Source organism: Bactrocera neohumeralis, chromosome 6 (assembly GCF_024586455.1).
Source record: "Bactrocera neohumeralis isolate Rockhampton chromosome 6, APGP_CSIRO_Bneo_wtdbg2-racon-allhic-juicebox.fasta_v2, whole genome shotgun sequence".
NCBI lineage: Eukaryota > Metazoa > Arthropoda > Insecta > Diptera > Tephritidae > Bactrocera > Bactrocera neohumeralis.
The window spans coordinates 68,274,753-68,302,040 of NC_065923.1; the positions used below are offsets into that span (position 1 = coordinate 68,274,753).

The 27,288-nt window shown below is 30.0% G+C and overlaps 1 protein-coding gene across 18 annotated transcripts in view; it reads left to right on the forward strand.

Annotated features, from left to right (window-relative positions):
• Window positions 1-27,288, forward strand: part of LOC126763781 (rab11 family-interacting protein 3) — a 170,013-nt gene that overhangs the window by 128,740 nt on the left and 13,985 nt on the right. For 4 of the 18 annotated variants that reach the window (XM_050481569.1, XM_050481572.1, XM_050481571.1 and 1 more), the window contains exon 2: window positions 16,400-17,511. The exons of 13 other annotated variants lie outside the window; for them this stretch is intronic. In XM_050481569.1, coding sequence (XP_050337526.1) covers window positions 16,711-17,511 — 801 coding nt within the window. In that variant the 5' untranslated portion in view covers window positions 16,400-16,710. Of the gene's footprint in view, window positions 1-16,399; window positions 17,512-20,962; window positions 21,067-27,288 lie in introns of those variants that run through there. One more of the 18 variants, XM_050481590.1, reaches the window with a different exon arrangement.

The window sequence follows — 27,288 nt, forward strand, 5'->3', positions numbered from 1 at the left end:
CGTCTGTTTCCGGGTCGTAAGTATAGATCCAAGACCCATTGCCAGTAATAATACGTTTCATGACATTCTGGTAGTCGGAAAGCATTATTTCACAGACGTTAACGCGACGCTGTTTTTCGAAAAAATTGAGTGGTTTTTGAACTAATCGTGTTTTCACTTTTATTAGGGATAATGATCTTTCAAAATGGTTTTCAGTCATCCTACCGATATTCCAACGATGACAGTAAGATCTCTCATTGTTAATCGTTGATTCTCAAGCACCTATTCCTTTATTTTAATGACGCGTTGATCATTAGTTGGTGTTGATGGCCGTCCTGGACATAGTTCGTCGTCAACGCGTTCTCGACCCTCTTTGAATAATTTGTACCAATCAAAAACAGTTACTACAAGTGAATTATTCAATATTCTTAATTTACATAGATCATACAAGCTTTTACCATAAGTGTTTGTAGAGTCTTAATGTATTTTTTGACAATTATTATTATTATATTTTATTATTGTTAAAAAAAGTTATAAAAAGTTATGACAAAATGGCTCTAAAGACTATAATTTTTGCACTCTAAACTAATTTTATGACAAAATAGACATAGATTGACCTATGGTCTTACCACAAAAAGGTCATCAATATCTATTAGACTACACTTATTGCCTGCTTTCGTACATTTCAATATTTATTTTTGGCAAGAAATGATAAACTTTGCTGTACACGCTGTCAATGCACCACACTTAACTGTCATAATTTGACACTGTTGTGACAGGCCGTCACAATGCTCGTTAGTCATAGGGTTTCTTACAATTTCTTGTGTACCAAATGTATGCATTTGTGTAGCTCGGAACTGCTGTTTTTCTTTGTGAAATATTGCTTGCTTTCTGCGCGTGTCCACTGCTAATCAACCTCAATTTTTATTTTCTTCGAATGCCGCGTTTTGTGTTTATTGCCTTATTTTATTTCGCCAAACACACCCACTAATTTCAATTTGCATACGTACAAATTATTGCGGAGCAAATATAGCAAATATTTATAAATTGTATCGAAGCATAGCGAGGCAATGGCAGTATGCGGTAAAGAAAATTGATATTAGTTATGCTTCAGCCACTGAATCTACTGGAGACGCCTGTGCTGCGCTCATTTGCTACTGTGCCTAATATTATGATGTAGGCACAAAAGCATTGGATACCGAGTTGTTGAGTTTCCCGAAATTTCGGGATTTTTGAAATTTTAAATACGGGATCCCGAAAAATTTCGGGAGTGAATTATGAGCAATTTTATTTTTTTGCTAAAAAATGTTAAATTAACAAAAAACGGTGTTTTAATATGAACGTTTTAAATTAACAAAACGGTATATTAATATGAAGTCAAAATCACCGATTTAGAGTATTTTATAATTTATCGAAATATGGTTGCAAATTCCTGTAATACTTTGACGTGATCTTAAAAGCATGCAGAAATTTCGGGATCCCGAAAAGTTTCGGGACTGAATTATTACTTATTCGAAACTTTCTTTTTATACTACAATTTTCTACTAAAAAAGAATTATTATTTTGAATTAGCTTTTGGATGTTCTATTTGTGCGTTGGGTGGTCATCCTCGGCTGTTTGCTACTACCAAGAGAGGTTAAGAGTTAAGGACGCTCGAAAAAGTTGTTATAACATAATATAACAAATTAAAAATTTTTAGAACATGCAAATTCTTTTTCCACATTTACGAAAATTTCGTGATCCCGAAAAAATTATTAAAAAAAATTCGGGACCCCGAAAATTTGTTCTGGCATTTTGCACATTTACGTAAATTTTGGTATCCCAAAAATATTTACGAAAAATGTGATATCCCGAAAAATGTTTATGACAAATATCGAGATCCCGAAAATATATTACTGCTACTTCGGTATCTCGAATGCAAAAACACAGCCAAATGGTCATGCTCAAATCACGAAAAAGTCGCCTCAGTGCCAGCTGTCAGTTGGATTCAATGTAACACAGTTGCTGTGTGCGGCCAAGCATAGAATCCGGTACAATTAGATGCATACGAGCATTTCTTGCTTAGCCGCCAAGCAGAAGTCATACTTGGACACAACAATAGCACGCTTGCGCTCATCATCAACATTTTGACGAACTAGTTTGGTTTCGATTTAGTTGGAGTGGCGCAATTTGGTTTGCGCTGTGTGCAAGAAGGTACTTACCATTAAATTAGTTTGGAAGAAAATTACGCCTGGAGCGGAACTGAAAGCAAGAACAAACAACCAATAGATAAAAAGAGAAAAATAAGCTCAAAAAAAAGAAAAACATGATGGCAACAAGCAAACAATCAAGCGGCGTGCGGTTAAAGAACTAGGCGGCCTGGCTAACTAGTCACTGGGTACGAGTATTAAGAACAGCTGGACTGTGGCTAACTTAGCGCTACAAGCAGCTGCTGCAGTTGGCGCATACCACAAGCTGGGCTTCAACTAAGTAGATACTTATGCTGATGTATATATCTTTATGTATTTGTGGCAAGTCGCAGTTGTACCTTCAGCAAACTGACAATGACTGGCGAAATAATTTTCCACTTTGTTGCACAAATTCAAATAGCTGCGAGATTGCGGAAAAACTAGACTGGCTAGTTGTACTTGTTAAGTACTCGTTTTTATGCAGCATGCCAAAGAATTAAGTAAATGAAAATTGTAGGCAGAATTTGAAATAATAATAAGGTAATCAGACGGGGCGGGAAATCGCGTAACTTCAAGGTGCTTGACTAGCTGGGTAATGAAAGACGAAATAATTATTAAATACAGGCATTTTGAAAGCTAAATTAGGGAAGTAAGGGTGCTTAAAATCGAGAGCGAAGAGAATTGGAGAACGTTTATTGAATCGAGGGTTCAAATCATGGATAAAATAAGTCAGAAGAATATTCCATAAACATACCTAAAGAATTGAGAACCCTTGGAAATGTTTTATGCACCAAATAATTTTTTTTTTAGAACATTCAAATTATTTCTCCAAATCTACGAAAATTTCGGTTTCCCGAAAAATTATTATGCTCATTTATTATAAAATATTGAGGGATCTCGTAAGATATATTATGGCAACTTTCCGCATTTACAAAATTTCGGGATCCCGAAAATTAATATGACCAAATATTAATTATTGCGTGATCTCGTAAATATATATTTTGGCAACTTTCCGCATTTACAAAAATTTCGGGATCCCGAAAATTAATATGACCAATTATTATAAAATATTGCGTGATCCCAAAAATATATTTTGGCAACTTTCCACATTTGCGAGAATTTCGGGATCCCGAAAAACTATTATGCTCATTTTTTATGAAATATTGAGGGATCTCGTAAATATATTATGGAAACTTTCCGCATTTATAAAAATTTCGGGATCCCGAAAATTAATACATATGACCAATTATTATGAAATATTGCGCGATCCCGAAAATATATTGTGGCATATTTCCGCATTTCCGAAAATTTCGAGATCCCGAAAATTAATATGACCAATTATTATAAAATATTGCGTGATCCCGAAAATATATTATGGCAACTTTCCGCATTTGCGAAAATTTCGGGATCCCGAAAATATACTGCTGTACGTTTTCGCATTTGGCGTTCAATGTGAAAGCTTTTCGGTCCTCTATTTACTGTACGTTTACTAAGCATTTTCTAATGAGTAATTTATTTTCTAACTCAACTAGTAATTAATCTCAGTGACATTTTGCACTCCTTGGAGGTATTCACAAAGCACTCACATTTAATTTTCTGTCTTTTTACATTTATTTGCCTTCTCCTAAGCTGTCAAGTACCCGCTTGTTAAATCTCAACCGTCGCTACTATTATTAATATTTATTTCTGTAAACTGTTTGCTGACAAAAAATTGCTGAAACAGTTATAAACAATTCACATGATTATGCATTATTTAGATTTAAGCATTTTTTTTAATTCAGCGACTTTTTGCTATAATTTTCCCCACAATTAGAAGTAGAGTTTTGTACTCCTTTGTATTGTGGCAAATATCTAAATAATCATAAAAGCAATTAGCAACAAAGCGTCTTCAGTTGCTCCGTTGTCACTTGCTAATGAGGTTCTTAACCTTTCGGCTGTGGATGACGGATGTGTCGTATCAAATTGAGAAAAGAAAATATTTGTCAGAGAGCGTGGGTATTTTGACGGTCCGGCGTTTAAAATGAGATTAAATGTGGGAATTATTGTCAGAATTGTAAATATATAATTTCTTTGCAGTAATTTTATAGCTAAAACAGGAAGTGCTGGTATAAATTAATATTTTTTGATCACAATTTTGGTGTGTGTTTGAGAAATTTTTAGGTCATTTGATCAATTATGGAGTAAAATGATACGAAATATTTATTTTGTTTTTTTTTTGCCTAAAATTGAGAAAGTAATCATTGTATTTTACTGACGAGTGGTTCATCACAAACATTTAATGAACAAGTTTTATTTTTTAATTTTTTTTTGAAAAATAGTAAAAAAAAATTGAAGAAAATTAAAAAAAAATTAAAAAAAAATTTCCGAAATTTATATTTTTTTTCGAAATATTAAAAAAAATAATACAAAGCAAACCAAAAATATTTAATCTCTAATAATTAACAAAATTTTTTCGAAATTTTTTTTTAAGTTTATTAATTTATTTTTTTTTTGAAATATAGTAAAAATAATTTTTAAATAAAAAGTTAAAAAAGCAAACCAAAAATATATAAATTTTTTTCAAAAAATATTACAAGAAAATACTGAAAAAATTAATTAGAAAGCTTTAAAAATAACTTATTTTCACAAAAAAAAAATATTAAAATTTTATGCAATAAGTAAAACAAAGAGAGTTATGAAAAATTTCGAAAAATATTTAAAAAAATGTAATTAAAAAGTTAAAAAATAACTAATTTCCACAAATATTAAGTTTGAGTTTGAATTCTGAAATAGAACAAAGAGAGTTAAACAAAAAGTTTTCATAAAAAAATTAAGAAATAATTTTAATTGAAAAGTTAAGAAAATAACTAATTGTCACAACAAGAAAAGATATTGTTTTTTTTTTAATTCTAGTCCTACAATAAAAAACAAAATCAAAAAAACTTAAACAATAATTTTCATAAAAGAATTAAAAAATAATTGTATACGCTTTTTTAAGTCCTGTCAGAGCTATTTCGTTTAGAACCACCCTACGATAAATAAACAAATTTAAAAAATGAAGAAAACTATTTCTTTTTGACTCCTCTTTAAATAACTACAAGTTCACTCGACTTGCAGCAAGTTAAAGACTTAACTTTAGTAACTAATTTCCATAAAAATAACTGAAAAATATTTTCAAAAATTTTAAATTTAGTCAAAAATTAAAAATGTTATTTAGAACCACGCACTAATTAATAACACAAATATAAGAAATAACAATTAAGGAAGAGCCAACCGAACACTTCATACACTTACAACTTGTAAGGCTTAAATTCAAGACAGTACCTTCAGGTACATAAGGCTTGTTAGTTATATGAGGTCAAAGGATTTCAACTCGTCTCGTCATTCTTATCATTTATATATTTATATATAACCTTATATCTATCTCGCTTAGTTTTAGGTGATACATACAACCGTTAGGTGTAGAAAAAACTAATATACTTTGTAGCAACATGCTGCAAGCGTATAAAAATAAAAACATTCTTTTACACTCCTTTTTCTAACAACTTCAAGTTCATTTGGCCTGTGGCAGGTTGCACCTAAGAATTTGCTTTCTTTCTGTTGTAGGTATAGCAAATAGTTCTATTGTTGCTAGTGCCATAGTAAACTCTTTGTATTCAAACAGGGATTGCCCATTACTGGCGGTCATTCGATCATTCTTAGCAAAGGCAGCCGACAGTTAATCTAAGTGCTGTAAGAGAAAAAGATGTGCCAGCTTTTAAAATTTTTTTGCGGCAGCTTTTTCGTACTAATACACAATCTTAAAAAATAATATAATTCTAATAAAAATAATAGCTGCAAACTGTAAGCATGTAAAGAAAGCACAAAGCGAACACAGCGAAATGGGATTTAAATTACGGAAGTCGAAACGCTGCATTCATTAGTATCGCAACTCAAAACAGAGTAGTGGAAAAAGTGTGAAAATGAAATGCCGTTAGGCAACTGCATAGTTGAGGGTTAAATTACATTGATGTGAAAGATATACCTTAGCTATATATATGTACATATATACATATATATATATTATATGTTGGTATAAGGAAAATTTAAGATGCTCTTTTAATAATTGCTACTGTAAAATGTAAGACTCGGCTGCATAGACTAATTTAGTTAGGGGTTTATGGTATAATTAAGCTGACTGGAATTATTAAAAATGAAATTTCAATTATTCGGAAATTCATCCGTTTCATAGAATATAAGCCCTTATTTCCAATACTATTTTCAATATCGAAATGAAGAATCAAAGAGTTTGAGTTCATACCGAAAATGTATGGGAAAAATGTGAATAGGCCGACTATTTTCGCTTATGATTCTAAAAATTCATTTGAAGTATGATTTATATTTTTTTAGCTCAAAAATTATTCATTAATTTTTTTTCTTAAAATTTTTATCAAAAGAAAAACATGAATGAGTTGAAAACATAAATATTTTTTTATAGCTTTTTTTTATTTTTGAATGTAGTAAATTAGTGAAAAAACTATACAATAAAAAAACAAATATTTCTATGTAGTAGATTAATAGTTTAGCCTTCAAGTGACACCCACAGATGACAGATGCTTGTCTACTTATTTAGCTAGAGACACGCCGACAAAAGACAAATTTAAGAATGAATTCGCAAATGCATGACTAATGCGCTTGTTGCCATAAAAAAAATCTATTAAATAAGAAATTTCTGCAGAAAAGTTGCTAAATTACAGCATAAAAAGCTTGATGAGATAATATTATTTATACATACATACATATGTAGGCACATAGCAGCTTTGTCTTCGCCGTTACTTTTGATTTTCGAAAATTTTTATTGAAATTTATTAGGCTACGCGCGCTGCGGACAAGAGTAATTAAACAAATTAGCCTTCATAAACAATTGTATGAATAATTTCGAAGAAAGAGACCACACACAGGCACACGCACGCACATTTATGAGAGACCGCCGTCAGCGCCTTGCTTTTCCGTTAAATTAGCGATGATGCGTTGCGCGCGCGTCAATTGGTGAATCGGCAACGATAGTGACTCAGTGCGTTTGTGAGGCTGTCAGTCAGTCAGTCAGCCGCTCACACGCTTGCAAATGAATTTGGTTTGCACCACTTTTGCCACTTAAATAATAAAGCAAATAATAAGCCACTCAGCGGCGACAATGGCGAGTGATTGTGCCGATGAAAACAGAAATATTGCAGCAAAATATAAAATTCATGGTTTGAGTAACCAACAACAATAATAATAATAATAAAATTGAATAAAAAAATAGCACAAACAACAAGTCAGCTATAAAATTGTAAATAAAATGATTTTTTCACTGCTTATTGTATATATATGTATATGTATATATTATATATTACGCTTATGTATTTGTGCGCCAAAGCTGTTGGGTCCATTTTATTGTTTGTGCAACATATGTTTGGCACATTTTTCTTGAATTGAATCAGCGCAATTGGCACAGAAAATGAAAGATGAACACTACAACAACAATAACAAAAACACTTATAATAAGCAGCTTGCACACAAAGCAGCAAAATCGTTGAGTAAGAGGAAAAATATAAAAATGTATATACAAATTAAAAATTAGCGCATCATCTCAGCAACAAAAGCGCTTTGTTGCATTGCGTAAAGCTTAGCAGATTTACAAGTTTACACAAATCAAAATGCTTTCAAAAATAAAAGCATAAGTATTCGTAAAATTATTTTGACAGTCAAAAGTGAATTGGGTTATTTACATATTTCGAAAATTTGGTTTAGAAAATTACTGGGCATTACTTTGTTCGATCAGTTTGTATGACAGCTATACGCTATAGTGTACCGATCTGAACAATTTCTCCGGAGATTGTACTGATGCTTACAAAAATAAGTCACGCCAAGTTTTGTGCAGATATCTCCTCAAATAAAAAAGTCTTCCATATAAGGACTTCATATATCAAAAATTTTTGAGTCGTCAAAATTCAGTGCATATTGTTTTTGAGCAGCCTAATGTATATATATATACAAGTAAAAAGTATATATGCTGCTATTGTCACACAAAAATGTGAAATGAAGATCGAAAGTCAGTTTCCATTTCATTTGAAACCGCAAATATTTGCACAGAAAATAAATATTTTCAACAACAAGCAGACAGTAAAAATTAAATCAGCTGTCAGGCGGTTTTGACTTTAGCGCCAACTGTGTTTGGCAGCCAACTAACGGTTAGAGGCAACAACACACGCGTACACACATGTGGCGCGACATGAGTTGGGTCGTTTTTTCTTCTGTCGCAGACAACAACAGCAGCAATTAAGTGACTGCGCATGCGCACAAGCTGGCAAACCGTCAACACAGCAAATGAAAAAAGTGAAGAGAGCGCGACAAGACGCATAAAAAGCGCGCGCATATTTTATATATGAGCATGTATGTTGTGCTGCCAACACACATGCGTGTGTGTGTGTGTGTGTATGCGTCTGGCTTAGACCACTTTCACTGCAAGCTTGCCGCAAAAGTTTAACTTGCAACTTGTGTTTGTAATTTCAGTCACACAGCGACAGCTTGCAACACTATGCTGCATATTTGGACAGCGTTTGTGCGCATAGAAAATAAATAATGAAATAGAAATGCAGCGAATGCAAGTAAAAAGTAATAAAAAATATTTTAAATATGCATTTCTAGCTATAAAAGTTGACAAGTGCGTCTTTGTTGGCAATAAAATGTGTTTGCTACATTACGCGCATGCAACATGGCGGTTAGAGATATTGCTGTTGCAACGTACGTTAGTTATATGAATATATATAACTGCCTAGCTTATTTTTCTGGAGTAAAAATGGCTGCTAGCAAACCTTTATATAAATATGTATAAATATGTTTATATATATTTATGTGCCTGTATGCATATTTCAGTCTACTTCATAATTTTCCCACCTCCCAGCTTGCTATTATCTAGCCCATTAGTCGCTTGGTTAGTTCATTCATATGCTCGGTTAATTTTCCCATTGGATGTGCCGTTGTCTGCCGGTTTTTGTTTACAATTTCCCGACGTCTCGGTTTTCAGCTTTTTTTCTGCATTTTTTACACTTTTTATTGCCACATTGAAATGTGTGAAAAATGCCTGCTCGTGCAATTATATATGCGAGTATGTACATAACTTCATATAAGTATTGTATTCGAAGCCTTTCTTTTAGTTTTATTTTGCACGCGCCTGCCTGTTTATTGGCAGTCAATACGCGCATGCGTAGAAAGTCATTCAGCCAATGACAGTTTGGCATACTGAGAATACATTTCTCGGCTTTTATGATGTATATAAATATGTAATAATAAAATATATATAATAATATGACAATTATAAGGCGCTAGGATAGTGTGAAGACGTGAAAAAAATCCAATCTAAACCATTTCTTTTGAGAAGGTACTGTTGTTTTGAGCTCTCTTCAAATAAAAAAGTTTTTCATACAAGGAATGGATTTGGACCGATCAGTTTGTATGGCAGCTATATGCTAATGTGATCCGATATCGGTGCTTTGGCAAATAAGAAGCTCCTTGGGGATAAAAGAACGTTTGCAAAATTTCAAAGCGATATTTCAAAACACGGTGGGACTAGACTATAGTAAAGGTACAAGGAGGTCCTATTTGCATCAGCTTTTGATATATCAATATCTGCTTTATTTAAAACTCTGTTGTAAAGTAAATTTACATAACAATTTTTCCTTGCATCTGCCACTCACAGCATTTGCCATTTGAAATTGAAAGTCATTGCTGCGTTTACAGCAACATTTACTGCCTTGGATGACCACTACGTGGCAGTTAATTAAAACTACTTAACACATAAGGCTTTACTTTTCCATTAGAGAAGTGCACATTTGTTTGCTGCACTTATATATGTCCAGCTGCTTAACTGGCAAATCGATTTTGTAATCAAAAGAAACGCAATATTGGCTAACGGTTATTGGCACTTTTCAGCAACTGATAGCTGAATGGACTCTCCATTAAAATTACTTATAAATGGTTTAATTGAAATTGAAAGTGGTTAAGAGTACGAAATAAACAAAATTCCGTATTTTGGTAGGCAATGAAAAAAGAAAATAAATTTTTTTGTTTAATGAAAAATTAAATTTATTAACTTATATTTTTCTTTAAAATTTTTTTTTCAATTTTTCTTAAACAATTAAATTTATTCATTTTTAAATATATATATATTTAGACTTAAAAAAAATGAATAAATTTAATTGTTTAAGAAAAATTGAAAAAAAAAATGTAAAGAAAAATATAAGTTAATATTTATTTATTTTATGAAAATTTAAAAATTTTTATATATTTTTTATTCAGTTTTATTTTTTTTAATTAAGATTATTATTTTTTATTAAAGTTAATATTAACTCATTTTAAGAAAAATTGATATTAATTTTTTTTAATTAAGTTAAATTTTTAAATTTTTTAAATTAATATTAATTTTATATTTGTAATGCAATGTAAAAATTTTAAAATTAAAATTAATTAATTTTCAATATTCATGTTTTTTAATTAACATGTTTTTTTTGGCATAAAGTTGCAACAATTTAAGTGTTAATTAAATTTTTTACTCAAAAAGTATGTAATTAAGATAATTTTTTGATTAAGAATATATTTTTAAATTAAAGTTAATATTAATTTATTTTAAGAAAATTAAAAATTTTGAGAATATTAATTTTTTTAAGAAAATTAATATTATTATTTTTTTAATTAAAATTAATTTTATTTTAATTTAATATTAATTTTTTTCTAATACATTTCAAATTTCAAAATGAAGTATTAATTTATTTTCATTATTAATTTTTTAATTAATAAAATTTTGTTTACATAAAAATGCAACAATTTAATTGTTAATTAAATATTTTTACGCAAAAGCTACATCTGTTTTAATGTTTGCAAATGCCATGTCGTATGAGAAACATCTTTAAAATCACAACTCATTCGTACACCATGGCGTATGATGAATATTATTTTCCTCAGTTGTTCGATAAAATAAATGACACGGCGTATGATGAACTTTATAACTATTCAAGTAAAATATGATATTTTTTTTGAATTTATTAAATTTTGACTACAATTACAGCTGCTCAAATTATGTTCACATAAATTTCAAGCCTCTACAATTTTTTATTATATTTTTCACTATTATCTACAATATTCCCATAAATGTTCACACAACAATAATTTTGGAATTTCCCTTTCATAAATAATTACCTGTTTCGTTTGTCATTTCATGTCATATATGTTTAATGACATACTTTGCGCAACAATTAGCTATCGATTGTGGTGCAATTAACGACATTTCTGGTAACTAGTGCAACACAACTCCAATTGGTTGCAAACAAATTGCCGCCACAAGTATGGGAACAACGAAAATTGCTTAAATACATAGTAAATAGAGTATAATTAAACAATATAAAGGAAGAAAATAGTCAACTGCAAACATTTATTGGGGTCAAAATAAGCCAAAGCAAGGCAGTGAGCGCTAAGACTCACTAAGACAAAGTTATATGAAGTATTTGTGGGATATTGTTTGCAGATTTGTTAGGTTTTTTATTATAAAGCTGGGAAAAATATTTTATAGGTGGTGAACAAAAAATTTTCTTTTGTTGTTTTTATAAATAATAATAGTTAAATAAAAATGGTTTTAACAATTTTTCGTTTACTTTTTAATTAAAAGCGATTTTTTATTGTAAAATTTGTCATAACTGGACAATCTGGTTGGTATATTGTGTCCTTATAATGTCATAATGCATTCATATGCCTAAAAATACATACATATGTATACAAAAGATTGTATGTATGTGCTGCATAGGCAATGAAAAATGAAACCTCAGCGAAAAATTAAAAAAAATTAATAAGAAATTTTAAAAAATTTCAGTTCCAATAAAATGAAAAATAATTTAAAAAAAATTTTAATTAAAAAAAATTAAAATTAAACTAAAATTAAAGTTTAAAATTTAATTTCATTTACAATTGAATGTCAGATTAAAAAAAATCAAAATATCAAAGGCACAAATAAAAACTAAAAATTATAAAAAGAAATCAAAAAAAAAAAGAAATTAAGAAATAATAAATATAAAACAAATAAAAACATTGTTGTAAATTGGACTTATTTTATCTCTATGTTGCTGCTAAATCAAACTTTTCAAGACAAAAAAAAATATAATTATTAAAATCAAAAAAAAAAAATTAAATAAAACTGAAAAAAAATTTAATTATTAAAATTAAATAGAAATTAATAAAATTAGAAATAATAAATAACATTTTTTTGTAACTTGTAATAATCAATAATCATATTCAAAAAAGTTAAAACAACTAAAACAACATTTAATCTCAAAAATTAAAAGAATTAAGAAAATCAAAAAATTAAACACAAAAGAAGAAATAAAAATATTTTTGTAGCGTATAATTATTTTACTTCTATCATGCTGTATGAGATATTAAAAAGTTATGCAACATTGTAGAACCAAAAAAAATATTTTTGTAACTTGAATTAATTTTACTTCTATCTGCTGCTCAAGTTCATTTAAAATTTAATTAAATTTAAACATAATGTCATATTACAAAAAAATTAAATAAAACTGAAAAAACATTAAATTATTAAAATTAAAAAATTAAAGAAATTAATAAAATTAAAAAAAAAATTAAAAAATTTAAAGAATTAAAAATAAAAAATTAAAATATTTTAGTAACTTGTAACAATCATATGCAAAAAAGTTAAAACAACTAAAAAACCATTTGGTCTCTAAAATTAAAAAATTAAGGATATAAAAAAATAAAACAAAAAAAAAAGAAGAAATAAAAAATATAAATAAGAATATTTTGTGCTTATAATTATTTTACTGCTATCTTGCTGCTCAAGGTCATTCAAAATATAATTTAATGTCACATCAAGTTAAATGAAACTAAAAAATAATAATTTAAAAATTTAAATAAATTAAAAAAAAAATTGAGAGAAAAATATTTTTGTAACTTGCGTTAATTTTACTTCTATCTCGCTGCTCAAGGTCATTTAAAATTTAACCAATTTTAAAATGTAATGTCAAAAGAAATAAATAAAACTTAAAAAAATTAAGAAAAAAAATATTTTTTTTTAATTATAAAATTTTGAAATAAATTAAAAAAAATTGGAAAATAATAAAAAAATATAAAAGAAATAAAATTTTTTGATACATAGAATAAATTTATCTGTATGTCGCAGCTCAAGGTCATTCGAAATTTAATTTAAATAATTGCCATATTAAAAAAATTAACTGAAACTTAACAAAAAAATATATAATTTCTAATTATAAACATTTAAAAAAAAATTAAAAAATTAAGAAGTAATAAAATAATATAAACAAATAAAAATATTTCACACTTGCAATAATTTTATCTGCATGTCGCAGCGCAAGGTAACCACGCGGAAATTTTAATTAAAAAATGTTCCACTAACATTCTACAACTTTTAACACCTATACACTTTCTCAGTAATGAGCATGCGTTTATATATTATACATGTATACATATGTATAGGTATGGGTGAAACTGTATAAATATACAATATACATACATATATTCATAAAGTGCATATATATTTAAATGTCAGTATTCCAGCAACAACAGCCGTATTACAAAGTTATAAATTTACAGTTGTTAGCTCTGTTGCATTTCCTTCTCAAGTCAGTCAGAAAGCAAGCAAGCGTTACACCCACACGCATGCGCAATGCGCTAATGCTGCTCTACACCAGCCAACCAACCAGCCAGCCAGCCTCATTGACAAATGAGTGGACGCACAAGACATGAATTGACATAAATTTGGCCCACTGTAAAGCTTACTGAGCAGTAATGCTGTGGGCTTAATTGCTGACTCGCTCGCTTTTTTTTATTATAATAATATATGTATGGTTGTGTTCGTCAGTGTGTGGGGGGAAATAATTAACAATTATCCAGCTTGGCCACTTGATTTATTTCAATTTTGCTTTATCCTCGCAAATATTTTTTAAATTTCTTTTCTGACTGTTATTTGTCATTTTTCTTCAACGACCGAAGCATATCTGCTTTTGCTTTTATTATCTCTTAATACTTTTTTACGTTTCGTTTGCTTTTCTGCGGCCATTCTCTGTCATAATCAGTCAAATCAGTAGCTTGCTGCTTTTGTGTGGTTGAGTGTGCAGGGAACAAATGCGTAAATAGAAAAATTACATCATTGATTTCTGTGTTGTAACATAAGTGACTTGGCGATGTCAAAGTGAAAGAAATGTTATTGGCAGTCGATTTAAGAAAGTGCAGGAAAATTGAAGAAATTATGGAATATGTGTAAGATGTTATTATTGTGACGATTGAAAATTGATTTTCTATATATTTTTCATGTAATTTTACAATTCTTTGTATGAAACTCAAATATCTTAATAGGAGAAATATTTATGGTTTCGACCTTTGCAAGGCGCAATCAAATTTTGCAGGTGACGGGGTGGAAAATGCTTTCCACATCATCAGTACTGTCTTCACAGCAACGGTGTGTGTCACTTGCAACTTCACTAAAACACAACCCCCATTCCCTCTTCTAAGGAACCGTCGCCAACCAAGTCTTTTTCAGCGGTGAGTTCTCGTTGCCATCGCACATATTCAAAGAAAGTATGTTCATCTTTTGTCGCGCTGTTGCATAGGCTGTGGAGATATAAGTCTGGCCGTGTATCTGCCGCGACTCTCATTCTCCCATCTTCGTTGCCATGCGAGTATCGTGTATTTTTTATACATCCCCTACCTTACGAAGGTTTTTCTTTTAAGGCATATCTGCCCAGATCTCAGCTCCGTAAAATAGGACGCTGATGGGCGTCGACAATAGGGGTTTTCTCATTCCTTGTCTGGGGCACCCCATGTTGGCTCAGTTGGGAGGTGATTTTCGCTGCGTTTGTGTGCGGCGTGCTGGATTTGTACCCAGAAGGTTAGTCAGGGGTCCAGTTTTACGCCTAGGTAGTTTACTGCTTTTTGTGCCCTAAGAAGAAGAAGAAGAAGCTCTGTTTTTTTCGTAGCGAGCTGGAGGTTGTGTGAGTCGAGCCATGCTTACGTCCTGATTAAGCTTGTTTTGCGCTTCTTCTGTGTCTCTTGCTGTAATTACTGCTGCAATGTCGTCCGCGTAGCCAATTAACTACGATTCGTCTGGAATTCCGAGTTTTAGTGTAGCGTCGTAGCCAATGTTCCAAAGATCTGGGCCTAGAATGAATCCTTGTGCTGCTCCTGACGGGACCACTATCTGTCGTGATCTCTCTCTAGTTTGGTACAGCATTTTTCTGTTGCTAAGGTGGCTCCGCACCACAGCTTTGAAGTAGACAGAAATTTTAAAGCACTTGTCGAGAGCGTCGATCATATCCACCCATCTAGCGCTGTCCAAAGTCGCCAGCAGCACTATTCTTCTTTATTTATACCATCTACGCTGCGCGGCTTCTATACTTTCAGTGACGCATTTTATAGCTTCTAAAATTGATCTGCCGTGTCTAAAGCCGTGTTATCTAATGGACAGTCCTCTTACTTACTTACTTAATAGCCGTTTCGAGTTTGGGTTTGAGTAGTATTTAGTATTTATTTTAGCTAACGGTATGCTGCTGGTTGTTGGGGTCGCCTTTTCTCTTACTGATTCGCACTGCTTTTTCCAGTGTTTAGGGAATATGCGAGCTTCGAGGCAGTTGTTGTACATATTCTATAGTACTGCGGGTTGCAGCGCTTAGTTTCAGGATTTCTGCGGGATCTCGTCTGTGTTGTGTGATTTGTTGGTCTTAAGCTTGCCAGTGGCTAGTTGCAGGTCTTCGAGGGTGAACTGGGGGACTTGCGAAGGTCCTAGAACCTATCCAGTTTTTTTGGATTGATTTTATGAAAAGATAGCTTACAAATTTTTGCTTCGATTTTTTTATTTTATATTTTTAAGTATAATAATTATTTTTTTTGCAACGTTATTTTATTGTTGTCATTCTTCTTACTTTTCACAGTTGAAAATTTTAAGATTTTTTTGTTACAATAAATAGTGTGATAACTATAAGCAATATTTTTGCAAGTATGTATGTATGTATGTACTTAATATAAATGATTTCACTTTTTTTATGAAAATATTTAATAATTACATATATGTATGTATGTATGTGCTATATGTATATGCATGTACTTAATATAAATTGGATTTCACTTTTTTTATAAAAAAGAAAATATTTAATAATTACTTAAACACACTTGGAATTGCGTAACTGTAATTTTTGAATAAAAATTTCAATCTGAATCTACTAAAATCATTGCAGCGATGCCTAAACGTTAACAAATAATTATACAAAAAAACAATAACAATAAATAATGCTATAAGCAACAACAGCAAACAGTGATAATGTGCCTTAAAAATTAGTAGAAAAATAGAAAACGTTTAGTTATCAAACCAATTTAACTCAAACCAACAAAAAAGTGCCACGCCTACAACTTGAAATACTCAAAACAACGACGACGCTTAATAAAAACTGCAACACGCCACACGCCTACACTACGTGACGCAACAACACAACTAGCAGCTAAATTAATAATAATAAAAATTGTACAATAACAACTGCGTTGCCTCATAATGAGTAGCCAACCGGCCAGCCAGCCCGACAGCATCGACTTAGCCTATGACATGTGGGCTGGCCAATTCGAATTTGTCGGACCCGCCGCGAATGTCACGAACAGCAGCTACACTAGCAGCAGCAACAGCAACAGCACCACCAGCAGCACAATAACACTCAACAACAATAGCAATAACAACAACAACATACGCTTCGGTAGTGACAAGCACAAAGCCAGTCATAGCGGTTCAACGGAGAGCTTAGAAGATTTGAATCTCAACTTCGACACCACGTCCACGCAGGCGACGCTCAACAGCAACGCCTATACGCTGGGCTGTAATCAATATCAATATAATTTTGGCAAGCAACCGATACTGATAGATCAGGAGCAGTTTCTCAGCTTGAATCCGGCTGATTTTGAGGATATTGTGCCATCGGGCCCCAATTCGTTGGTGTTCATTGAGAATAAATTGAGTGACGATAATTGTGAGAGTGAACAACAAGTCAACAACAGTAATAATAATAATAATAACAATAATAATAGTAAATTGGTGAATTTGGAAACTTTAACGAGTAAATTTAATTCGAACAAAACGAATAATACAAATACAAACGGTTTTAAATTGGAAAATTTGAAGAATTTCAAAAATAAATTACTTTGTGATTTTGAAGACAAAGCGTCGTTGGTGAACGGTGGCGCAGTTGTGGGCGGTGTGAATAACGGTAGTGCTGTAGATGTTGGTGATATGCAATCGCATCATTGCTGCAACAACAAAATGAGTGGGCTGAGCGCCGAAATGTGCGATAATCTTAATGAACAAGTAAGCGTTTTATATTGACATGATTAAGTTTGTTTTATAGTCTTTTTAGATTTTTTTTAAGGTGTAAATGAAGAAAAATGTAAATAATTTTTAATAATATATAATTTTTTACGATATAAGCAGCTAAGCGCTTTTTCTTACCGCGTGCTCAATTGCTAAGGCTAGTAGGTTTTTCAGACTGCCGCTTAATTGAGTCAATTAAAGGTTTCTACTTTTCTGTTTGAAAATATCATGTCTAAGCAGAAGTAGCTTAACTTTTTATTCCTCTCTATTAAAAAAAAAGAGTAAGGTCACTAATTATTATATCAGGCTGCCGCTTAATTAAGTCAATTAAAAATTTTTACTCTTTTTTTTTGAAACTATCAAGTCTAACCTCACTACTGGTTGCTTAAAAATTGATAATAATTTCTTATATGAATTTATCCAATCTTAATTGAGTCAATTAATAATTAAGCACATTACATAAGTATAATAAAATCATTTAGTTGTACTATTAAATTTTTACAAGTAACTTAACTTCTAATTCCTCTTTATTGAACAACAACAAAAAATGAGTTAGATCACTAATTGTTCAATCAGATGTTCGCTTAATTGTATCAATTAAGGGTTTTTAGTTTTTTGTTTGAAACTATCAAGTCTATGCTCTCTCCTGCTTGTTTAAAAACTGATTATAATTTTCTATATGAATTTATACTTTCTTAATTGTGTCAATTAATAATTAAGCACATTATATAATTATAATAAAATTACTTAATTGAACAAGTAATTGTTTAAAAATAATTAAACATATTTTCCTCTCTACTGAACAACAACAAAAAATCAGTAGGATCATTAATTGTTCAATCAAACTGCCACTTAATTGAGTCAATTAAGGTTATTACTTTTAAGTTTGAAACAATCCAATATAAGCTCACTTCTAGTTGATTTAAACTTAATAATAATTTCTTATATGAATTTTTTCGTTCTTAATTGAGTCAATTAATTATTAAACACATTACATAATTATAATAAAATTACTTTATTTGAAAATTACATGTTTATAAGTAATTAAACTTCTAAATCCTCTCTATTGAACAAAAAAAAAATTAGTACGATCACTAAATGTTCAATCAGACTGCCGCTTAATTTAGTCAATTAAGGGTTTTCACTTTTTTTTTTTAAACTATCAAATCTGAGCTCACTCTTCGTTGGTTAAAAATTGATAATAATTTCGAATTTGAAATTTTGTCACAGACTGTTGGGTCTCCCTTTTTGTGGATTGGGCAGAGCACACTTAAATTCCAATCGACGGGCATGCTTTCGTCCGACCATAGCTATGCGCATCGGTAATTCATTCAAGAATATTAAACAAATTTTCGATCACCACCAAACTTTATAGGGTCATCGTCGTCCTAAAATTTCATTGAAATCGGTCAAGCCGTTTCGGATTTTGAGGAAAGTACTACTTTGGGCAAAAAATAGTAAGACTTTTTAATTTAAATTTCACTCTCAAACCCATTCGTCACTTTTTGCTCATAGTAGTACATACAAAATTTATCTCTTTCTCTTCTACGTACATAATCTATACATTAATATCGATCCATTTGAAAGTAGAAAATTTTTCCAATTATCCGAAAAATACATATGAACTATACTGGTAGACACAAAAACAAATAAAAAGGACACAAAACACAATCTATATTATTGGTTTACATACATACATATACATAACATACGTAAATATTTAATTCGAAACCAATACCATTACAAACACTTATGCACTGCAACCCTTCATGACCTGCACCCACTCTACATTCCCACCGATGGCAACAAGAATACAACTCAGCTTTATAAAGGTTTATTTTACTTATAGAATAGGACACTATTCTCCGCTCGCCTGAGCAAATTTCTGTTGCTTCAGGTTAGTTTTCGAAGAGAGTGAACTGAAAAATTCTAGAAAAAAAATGAATGTCGAATGATGGGTTAAAAATGTAATTTACTTCCATCCAATAAGTGAATGAATTTATCTAATATTTTTGCTTGTTTGCTCGCTGTTTGTTAGGTGTAATTAATTCGGACCCACTGGCACTTGGTGGGTGCATTTGTGTGATACATATGTATATGTATATGTTAGTATATATGGTGTATTTAGGTTACGTAAGGTCGGGCGCGGCATTCCATTCATAATTCAAACCATTTTATTTGTTAGACAAATACCAGCAATTTTATGGCGTTTTGTGGCGGAGACTTGCTATTTGCCTATAAACTGTTGAGTGTAGGTATGTACATATGTATAATATAATGGCTAGTGTCGATATTTATATATGACGTTCATAAGTTACGCAGTGGCTTTGTGCAAAGGGGTACAGAGAAGATATTTTTAACTTTGCTGTTACTTTTTTCAAGTTCAAGGTCACCGATTAAATTTAGTTTTATTATTTTTTATTGCCTGACATAGAATTCTAATATTCTTTGCTTTACACATGCACACCCATAAGAAAATATAAACGAAGTTCCATGCTATACGAGGGTAGCTTGCATGAAGAAATGTTTCAGAGTGAATTCAAGTTGTCTTCGAGGCAGAAGACTTTAGAGAGTGACGAATCGTACAACATACATAAATGCAATAAAGTGGAATGACGAAAAATCCATATTATACCAGTTTATACCAGTTATATAAAAAACTATATTTATAGCAGTATAAATGCAAAAAAGTGGTATAAATAGTAAAATCTATATTATACCAGTTTATACCAGGTTGTGCCAGTTTCAACTCAGAAGTTATACTAGTTTATTAGCTTGCATGAATAATTGTTTCAGAGTGAATTCTAGTTGTCTTCGATGCAGCAGACTTTAAAGAGTGGCGAGCAAACAACTGGTATAATAGCAATCAGTTGCTGTAATCAAAAAATTGTGTTTATACTAATATAAATGCAATAAAGAGGTATAAACAAAAATTCAAATTATACCAGTTTATGTCAGTTTAATTCCAGTAGTTATACCAGTTTATTCAAACAAACTAAAATTACAGAAGTTACTAAACTAGTATAAATGCAATGAAATGGTATAAAAAAAATTCAAATTATACCAGTTTAATTCCAGAAGTTATACCAGTTTATTCAATCAAATTAAAATTTGGTCTAAAAGCGTAGTTAGTTTGAATTTCTGCAACTTTATTTCATATATCCTCCCACAAGACAACGATGTCGAAAATATATTATGTCGAATATCTCCAAATAAATAGTTGTTTCTTAGTTTCAATATTTGTTAGCTAGCCCTCGTAAATATTTGTTAATTTAGAAATATGTCTATCTATCTAACATCTCTGAAAGTATTTACATAATTACAGCAATATTTATGAACCACTGTCATTTACTATTAGTCGCCACCCTATTCTTCGTGCCACACAACCGTTTAATAATATAAAACTGACCACTTTGACCGCTCGCGAATTTAGTCGAGCACAAATAAACGCGTTGAAATTATTAATGAAACACAAGTCAAGGCGAAAAGACGACAAACGGTTAAAATTATAGGAAAACGATTAAAATGTTGAGTGCGGATGAAGAAAGTGAGGTAATAAAAGTAGATGGATAAAGCAAAAGCAAGAAGTGTGTAAAGGAAATAAAATATATTTTTTAATATTCATTAAATATAGAGGAATAATAATGTGAAGAGTTATTAGTACGGTAAAAAATGATACTCGTATTTAATAGAAAATCTGGAAATTGGCTGAAAAAGGAGTATAAAATGTCTTAAAAAGTTAAAGAAAAGTGATAATAATATAAGATAAAACAAATAAATTCAGGCATAATTAAGCTTCAACATTCCACATACATAACTACATGTATGTATGTGTACTGGCTTTTGAGATATTATGGTTTATCAGAACCATTGCATCACCGACACTAGTTTGTAAAGTGCATATAAAGAATGAAGAAATGGTTTCTGAAGTGGGTACATCGATAAAAGTTAATATAATTTCGATAAAAAGTTAAAATATTTTTTTGAATCGACTAAATATAATTTTGAATACAATGTTTGCCTTAAAAGATATAATAAAAACATATAGTGAACATAGAGATGTGGGTTGCTCGTATCAAAACTATCAAAAGTGTGTTTCAATTAACATTAATATGCAGAAATAAAACTTCGAGCTTATTCTGAATTTTGGTTCAAAAACAAAGATTTATAGAAAACGGTATGAATTGATAGCGATTATTTTTTTTAGAATATCAGAAGTAGTCAGTTCGCGACTAAAAGCACAAAAAATCGCTTTCTGTAACTTTTTGAAACCAAATGAGAATACAAAGCAGGTGAGAAGTGGTAATCGATTCACGCTGTTAAGAAAAAAATGTTATTGAACCAGGTGCAAAACACTCTCCAAACCTATTTCCATACAACGGCTGGATATGCACCTTAGAAAAAAAGATGTGAAAACATGAAATATTAATTAAAAATAAAATGGTAGATGTATTATTTTACTGTTCCCACGTTAGTCAGGTTTACGTAACCGGAACGGATCCAGATTCCTATGCGGCCGACGACTGTCAACACGGCAGGATTGTTAAAAATTATTACAGGAATGTTTTTTGCCACGACAACAACAACAATGTGTATTCTTTCAGGACTATTTAATTTTTCATGTGACGGAAGCGACAATTAAATTATTGACAATCAAAAAGCAACCCATATAAATAGCCTTTCAGTAACTTAAAACGTTCGAATTTACATTTCCAAAGAAGTAATTAGTCGTACAAGTAAACGAAGTCATAAAAATTGTGAGGACTGAAGCCCTCAGATTTAAGAACAAAAGATTTTCATAGTCCCTACAAAATTTTGCGAAAGCATTAATTTCTTATATGATCTAGTTAACAGAGAGAATTTATATTCTTTTCGATTTTTATTGAATTTTTTTTAAGACAACAATTCTGTCTTTAATTGATAAAATTTACTTATTAATAATCGATAATAAAGTTTTTTTTATCGATAAGTTTTTATTAATATAATCGATAACTTTTTCAGTCTTACTGCAGTTCTTGTGCATTCTCAACATATCTTTATTTTAAGCTAAAAACTCTATAATTTAGTTAAAAATATTATATGTTGATAATCGATAAATTAATATTAATAAAAATCGATAAAATTTTATTAGTATAATCGATGAATTTTTAAAAGTGTAATCTATAAATTATTTAACAAGATATCATATATAATAATTTTTATTAACACATTCGTTATCGATAAATTTTTATTATTATAAATAAATTTTTCAGATTTCTGAAATTCTTATGGGTTTACAATGACATTGTTTTAAGCTAATATTTCCATCTTTTTGCTAAGCATATACCCTTTGCTATATATTATTGAACGATTAATTACATGCATATCAATTCGATAATGTTTTATAAATATAATCTATAAATTATTTAGCACTATTGATTAATTATTTAAAGATAGTTTTTTTTTACATATTTTTAATCGATAAATTTTTCTGCCTTACTGCAATTTTTGTCAATTTTAAATATACTTATTTTTAGCTAAAAGCTCTATCTTTTAGTTAAGAATATTATATGTCGATGTTCGATAAATTAATATTAATAATAATCGATAAAATTTTATTAGTATAGTCGATAAATTTGGAAAAATGTAATCTATAAATTATTTAACACTATTAATTAATTAATAGTTATTACATATTTATAATCGATAAATTGTTATTACTAAATATCGATAATTTTTTAGTTATTCCTGAAATGAAAATTTTGCATTTAAACTGCGTTTCTAAAATTCTTTAAGACCTTTCAACATATTGTGTACAAAAATAATCGCTGAAAGCTTTCAGCATTTACAAAATCGTCATGCAATTGACTAAAGTGCCATTAATTTAACCCATTTGTCAATTTGCAAGCAGTTTCAATTAAATGTCATTTACTAAGCAAAAAATCGCGATATAAATGAACATAATATTACACTGAACTGCCCCGTCGACCTATTTCAAGCTCAAAATCGCTTTTAATCAGCTGCATGTAAAGCTTTATCGTGCGGGCGCTCTGTGCGGCTCACTGCACTGCGCAGTCGGTCTGCTTCTGCTTCCCGCTGGGCTATCACTTAATTAGTGCCAATGCCTTTCGAAATCACAAGCGCCTTTGTGCATGTAATTAAATATGACTTTATGGCTTACATTTTTTCAGATTTACGCTGCGCTGCGTCGCGTTTTCTTCGAAGTGATAAGTGCGCTGCGAAAGAAGAGGAGAAATCAAATATACTATATGTTATCAAATTCGTTCGTTTCACAATGTCACTGTTGCAACATGTGGCATGTATGTTTTGTATCGTAAAATGTATATATAGTATATATACTTCGTATCATAAGTCCAATTGGTTACAAAGTTTCCACTTGATTAGGCAGCGGAAATGCGTCGCGATATTATGTTAAATGCGTCTTGGCAGTAAAAAGAACAATTCAAGTTGTAAAATAAGTAAGAAAATAATATTTAGAAAAAAAATACATGAGTATATTATATATTATACATATCCCCATATGTACATGTACATAATATACATATATTATCTCACGGCAAATATGTTTTCTTGTGTTGTGTTTTGCAAGGGTTAATATCAATCGATAATTTCACTTCGCTTACATACAAACAATTTTCACTCATACCACCATATATTTATATATATTTTCATATAAACAAAGGCAACTGCTGACATATGTATGTACACGCAATGTATTCATAATATACATTAGTCAATTGCTTCGAACTCGTTCACTCATATTTTGCTCCCGAGACGGACTACAATGAACGCATTTCCTATTTTTAGCGCAAATGTAATGAAAATATTTGCTCGCCATTTTTTTATTTTTCTTCGATTTTACTTTATTTATAAATTTGATGCCTCCTTCTAAGCAATTTCATTGTAGGAAAATTTGTTGTTTTCAAAAATGACGAAATAAAAATGTTTAAACACATTTTTTACAATATGACTCAATAATATTAGTTTTTAAACTGTTTATCTTTAGTGTGTGAGAAAAAAGCTTTGAGCTTTCACCATTTGGAAAAGTTTATTATTTATTATAAGCTCTTTTCATAAATAAATTTCGTGAAGAGAAAATTGTGTAAGAAGTCACTAACGCCTTTTCGGGCTATTCAATGTTGGGCTTTCAACAAAATTTTGATATGAAAAGAGCTTTCAACAAAATCCGAAAAAACCTGTAGGAACTTTTCAAGAGATTTTCAAATTGCTTAATATCCAATTTTCATTTAAGAGTTAAAAAGCTTTCATTAAAATCGAAAGTAACAAGTAACTTTTATAAGCTGCTCGAGACAATTTTTAAAAGATTTTCAAGTTGCTTAACAGCTAAGTTTCTTATAAGCTATAAAAAGCCTTTATTAAAATCAATAGTAACCAGTAAATTTTGTAAGAACTCTTTAAGCTGCGTAATTTTAAACTTTTTTTATGAAATTGAAGAAAAGCTTTCATTAAAATCCAGGAATTATCATAGAAACTACCTATAGCATTACAAAACTATATAAATTTTAGCTAGCAAAATACTGATCAAATCGTTGACTTTAACTTTTATATTCTTAAAAATACTCAAATATATGTATGTATATTAAAAACTGGTGTAAAGCTTTCGAAAGCAAAAAATCATTAATATAGTGAAAAGACTTTCTCTCAAACTTAAATCTCATAAAAAGCTTTCAAGCAAAATAATTTCTTATTAAAGTGGAAAAAGCTTTTACTATTCTCCATTAATTCCAACGTAAAGGCTTTTAGAGTTGGCAGCCCTTAAAGATACTCACATGCAATGAGTCACTTTCACTTTATTTCATTTTATATTGAGGAGAAGCAAGCTTTTACTATTTTCACTAACATGCAAATCTCTCACTTTTTTCATTAAACTTTCTACGCTTAAGAAAATGAAATATCTTTAAGTTTAATAAACTTTAACCTAATAAAAAGCTTTCACGCAAAAAAAATTTCATATTATAATGAAGAAAGCTTTTACCATTTTTTTTAAATAACAAAGAAAGTTTTTGAAGTTGTAAGCCTTTAAAGACACTAACATACAAAGCTTTCACTTTTTTCAAAAAATTTTTTACATTAGGAAAAGTTCAGGAAAATGAAAGATCTTAAAGATAATTAAATAGTTTCCTAAAACTCATAAAATGCTTTCACGCAAAACAGTTTCATATTAAGGTTAATGCTTTCACTGTTCGTTTTAAGGCAAGTTTGTGAAATTGTAATCCTTAAATATGCTCAAATGCACACTTCTGCTGCAGAACATATTTACTTATTAAGGTGAAAAATTTTAATTGTTCTCGTAAAACTTTTTAAACTTTGGAAAGCTTTTGAAGTTGACAGTCCTTAAGTACTCAAATCCATATTTGAATCTCCTAAAAAACACTTTCATATTAAAGCGACAAAGCTTTCACCATTGTGTTTAAATTTTAATAAAGAAAATGTATAAAGTTGAATGCTCCTAAAGATTTTCGAACTTTCGCCCAAAACTCATAAAAAGTTTTCAGGTCAAAATTTTTTCATCTTAAAGTGAAAAAGCTTTTATTGTTCTCATTAAATTATCTACATTTGGGAAAAACTTATAATGTTGTTCACGCTTAAAGATTCTCAAACGCACACTGATATTTCATAAAAAAGCTTTCACCTACAACTTTTATATATTAAAGATTCTCAAACGCACATTTATATTTCATAAAAAGCTTTCACCTACAACTTTTATATATTAAAGAGTAAAATCTTTAATATTTCTCATTACATGGCATTGAGTAAAGCTTGCATGGCTTAAAGTTTTTCAATGGACTTTACAAAGCTTTGCAAAGGAACGTTTTCTTTGTGGTATACATTTTTTCATTCGACTTGATACCAGAAAAGTATGTATCAAATTGTCACAACCTACTTCGAAATCTCCTATCGGATTACCAAAATCTACTCTTTCCAGCTAAAGCTACATACTACATGTACATATATTTACGCTAATACTATTATCAGCTGTTGGCTCATATTGTTATGCATATTACATATCACAATAACAACGGTTAACATAAGAAAGCATAACTTAATATAACGAAGCATAACTAGATGTAACGTAACATAACATAACATGACATACACAGCACAACATGACTAAAATAGCAACATAGCATAATATAACATAACATAACATAAAAACATAGTATAACATAACATAATTTTGCATCGCATAACATACAACAGCATACTATAACATGACATAACGCAACATAATGTAGCATAGAGTAACATGACATACATAACGTAGCATACAATAACACAACGTAACATAACACAACATATCATTACATAACATAACATGACTTAAATATGTACATGGCATAACGTAACTTAACATAGCAACTTAGTATAGCATAACATTACATGACATAGCGTAACGTAACACAACATAGCATAGCATAATATAACATGACTTACATACATATCATAACGTAACTTAACATAGCAACGTAGTATATCAAAACTTAATATAACATACCTGTAATTTATCATATCATACCACAACATAACATAGATTAGTATAACACATGTAGCAAAACGTAACATACATAACATAACATAACAATAACATAACATAACATAGCATAACATAACCATAACATAACATAACATAACATAACAATAACATAACCATAACATAACATAACATGACTTAACACAACACAAGATGGCATTATTTAATATAGCACTGAATATTTTCATATAACATACAGCAGCATAACATAATGTTACATA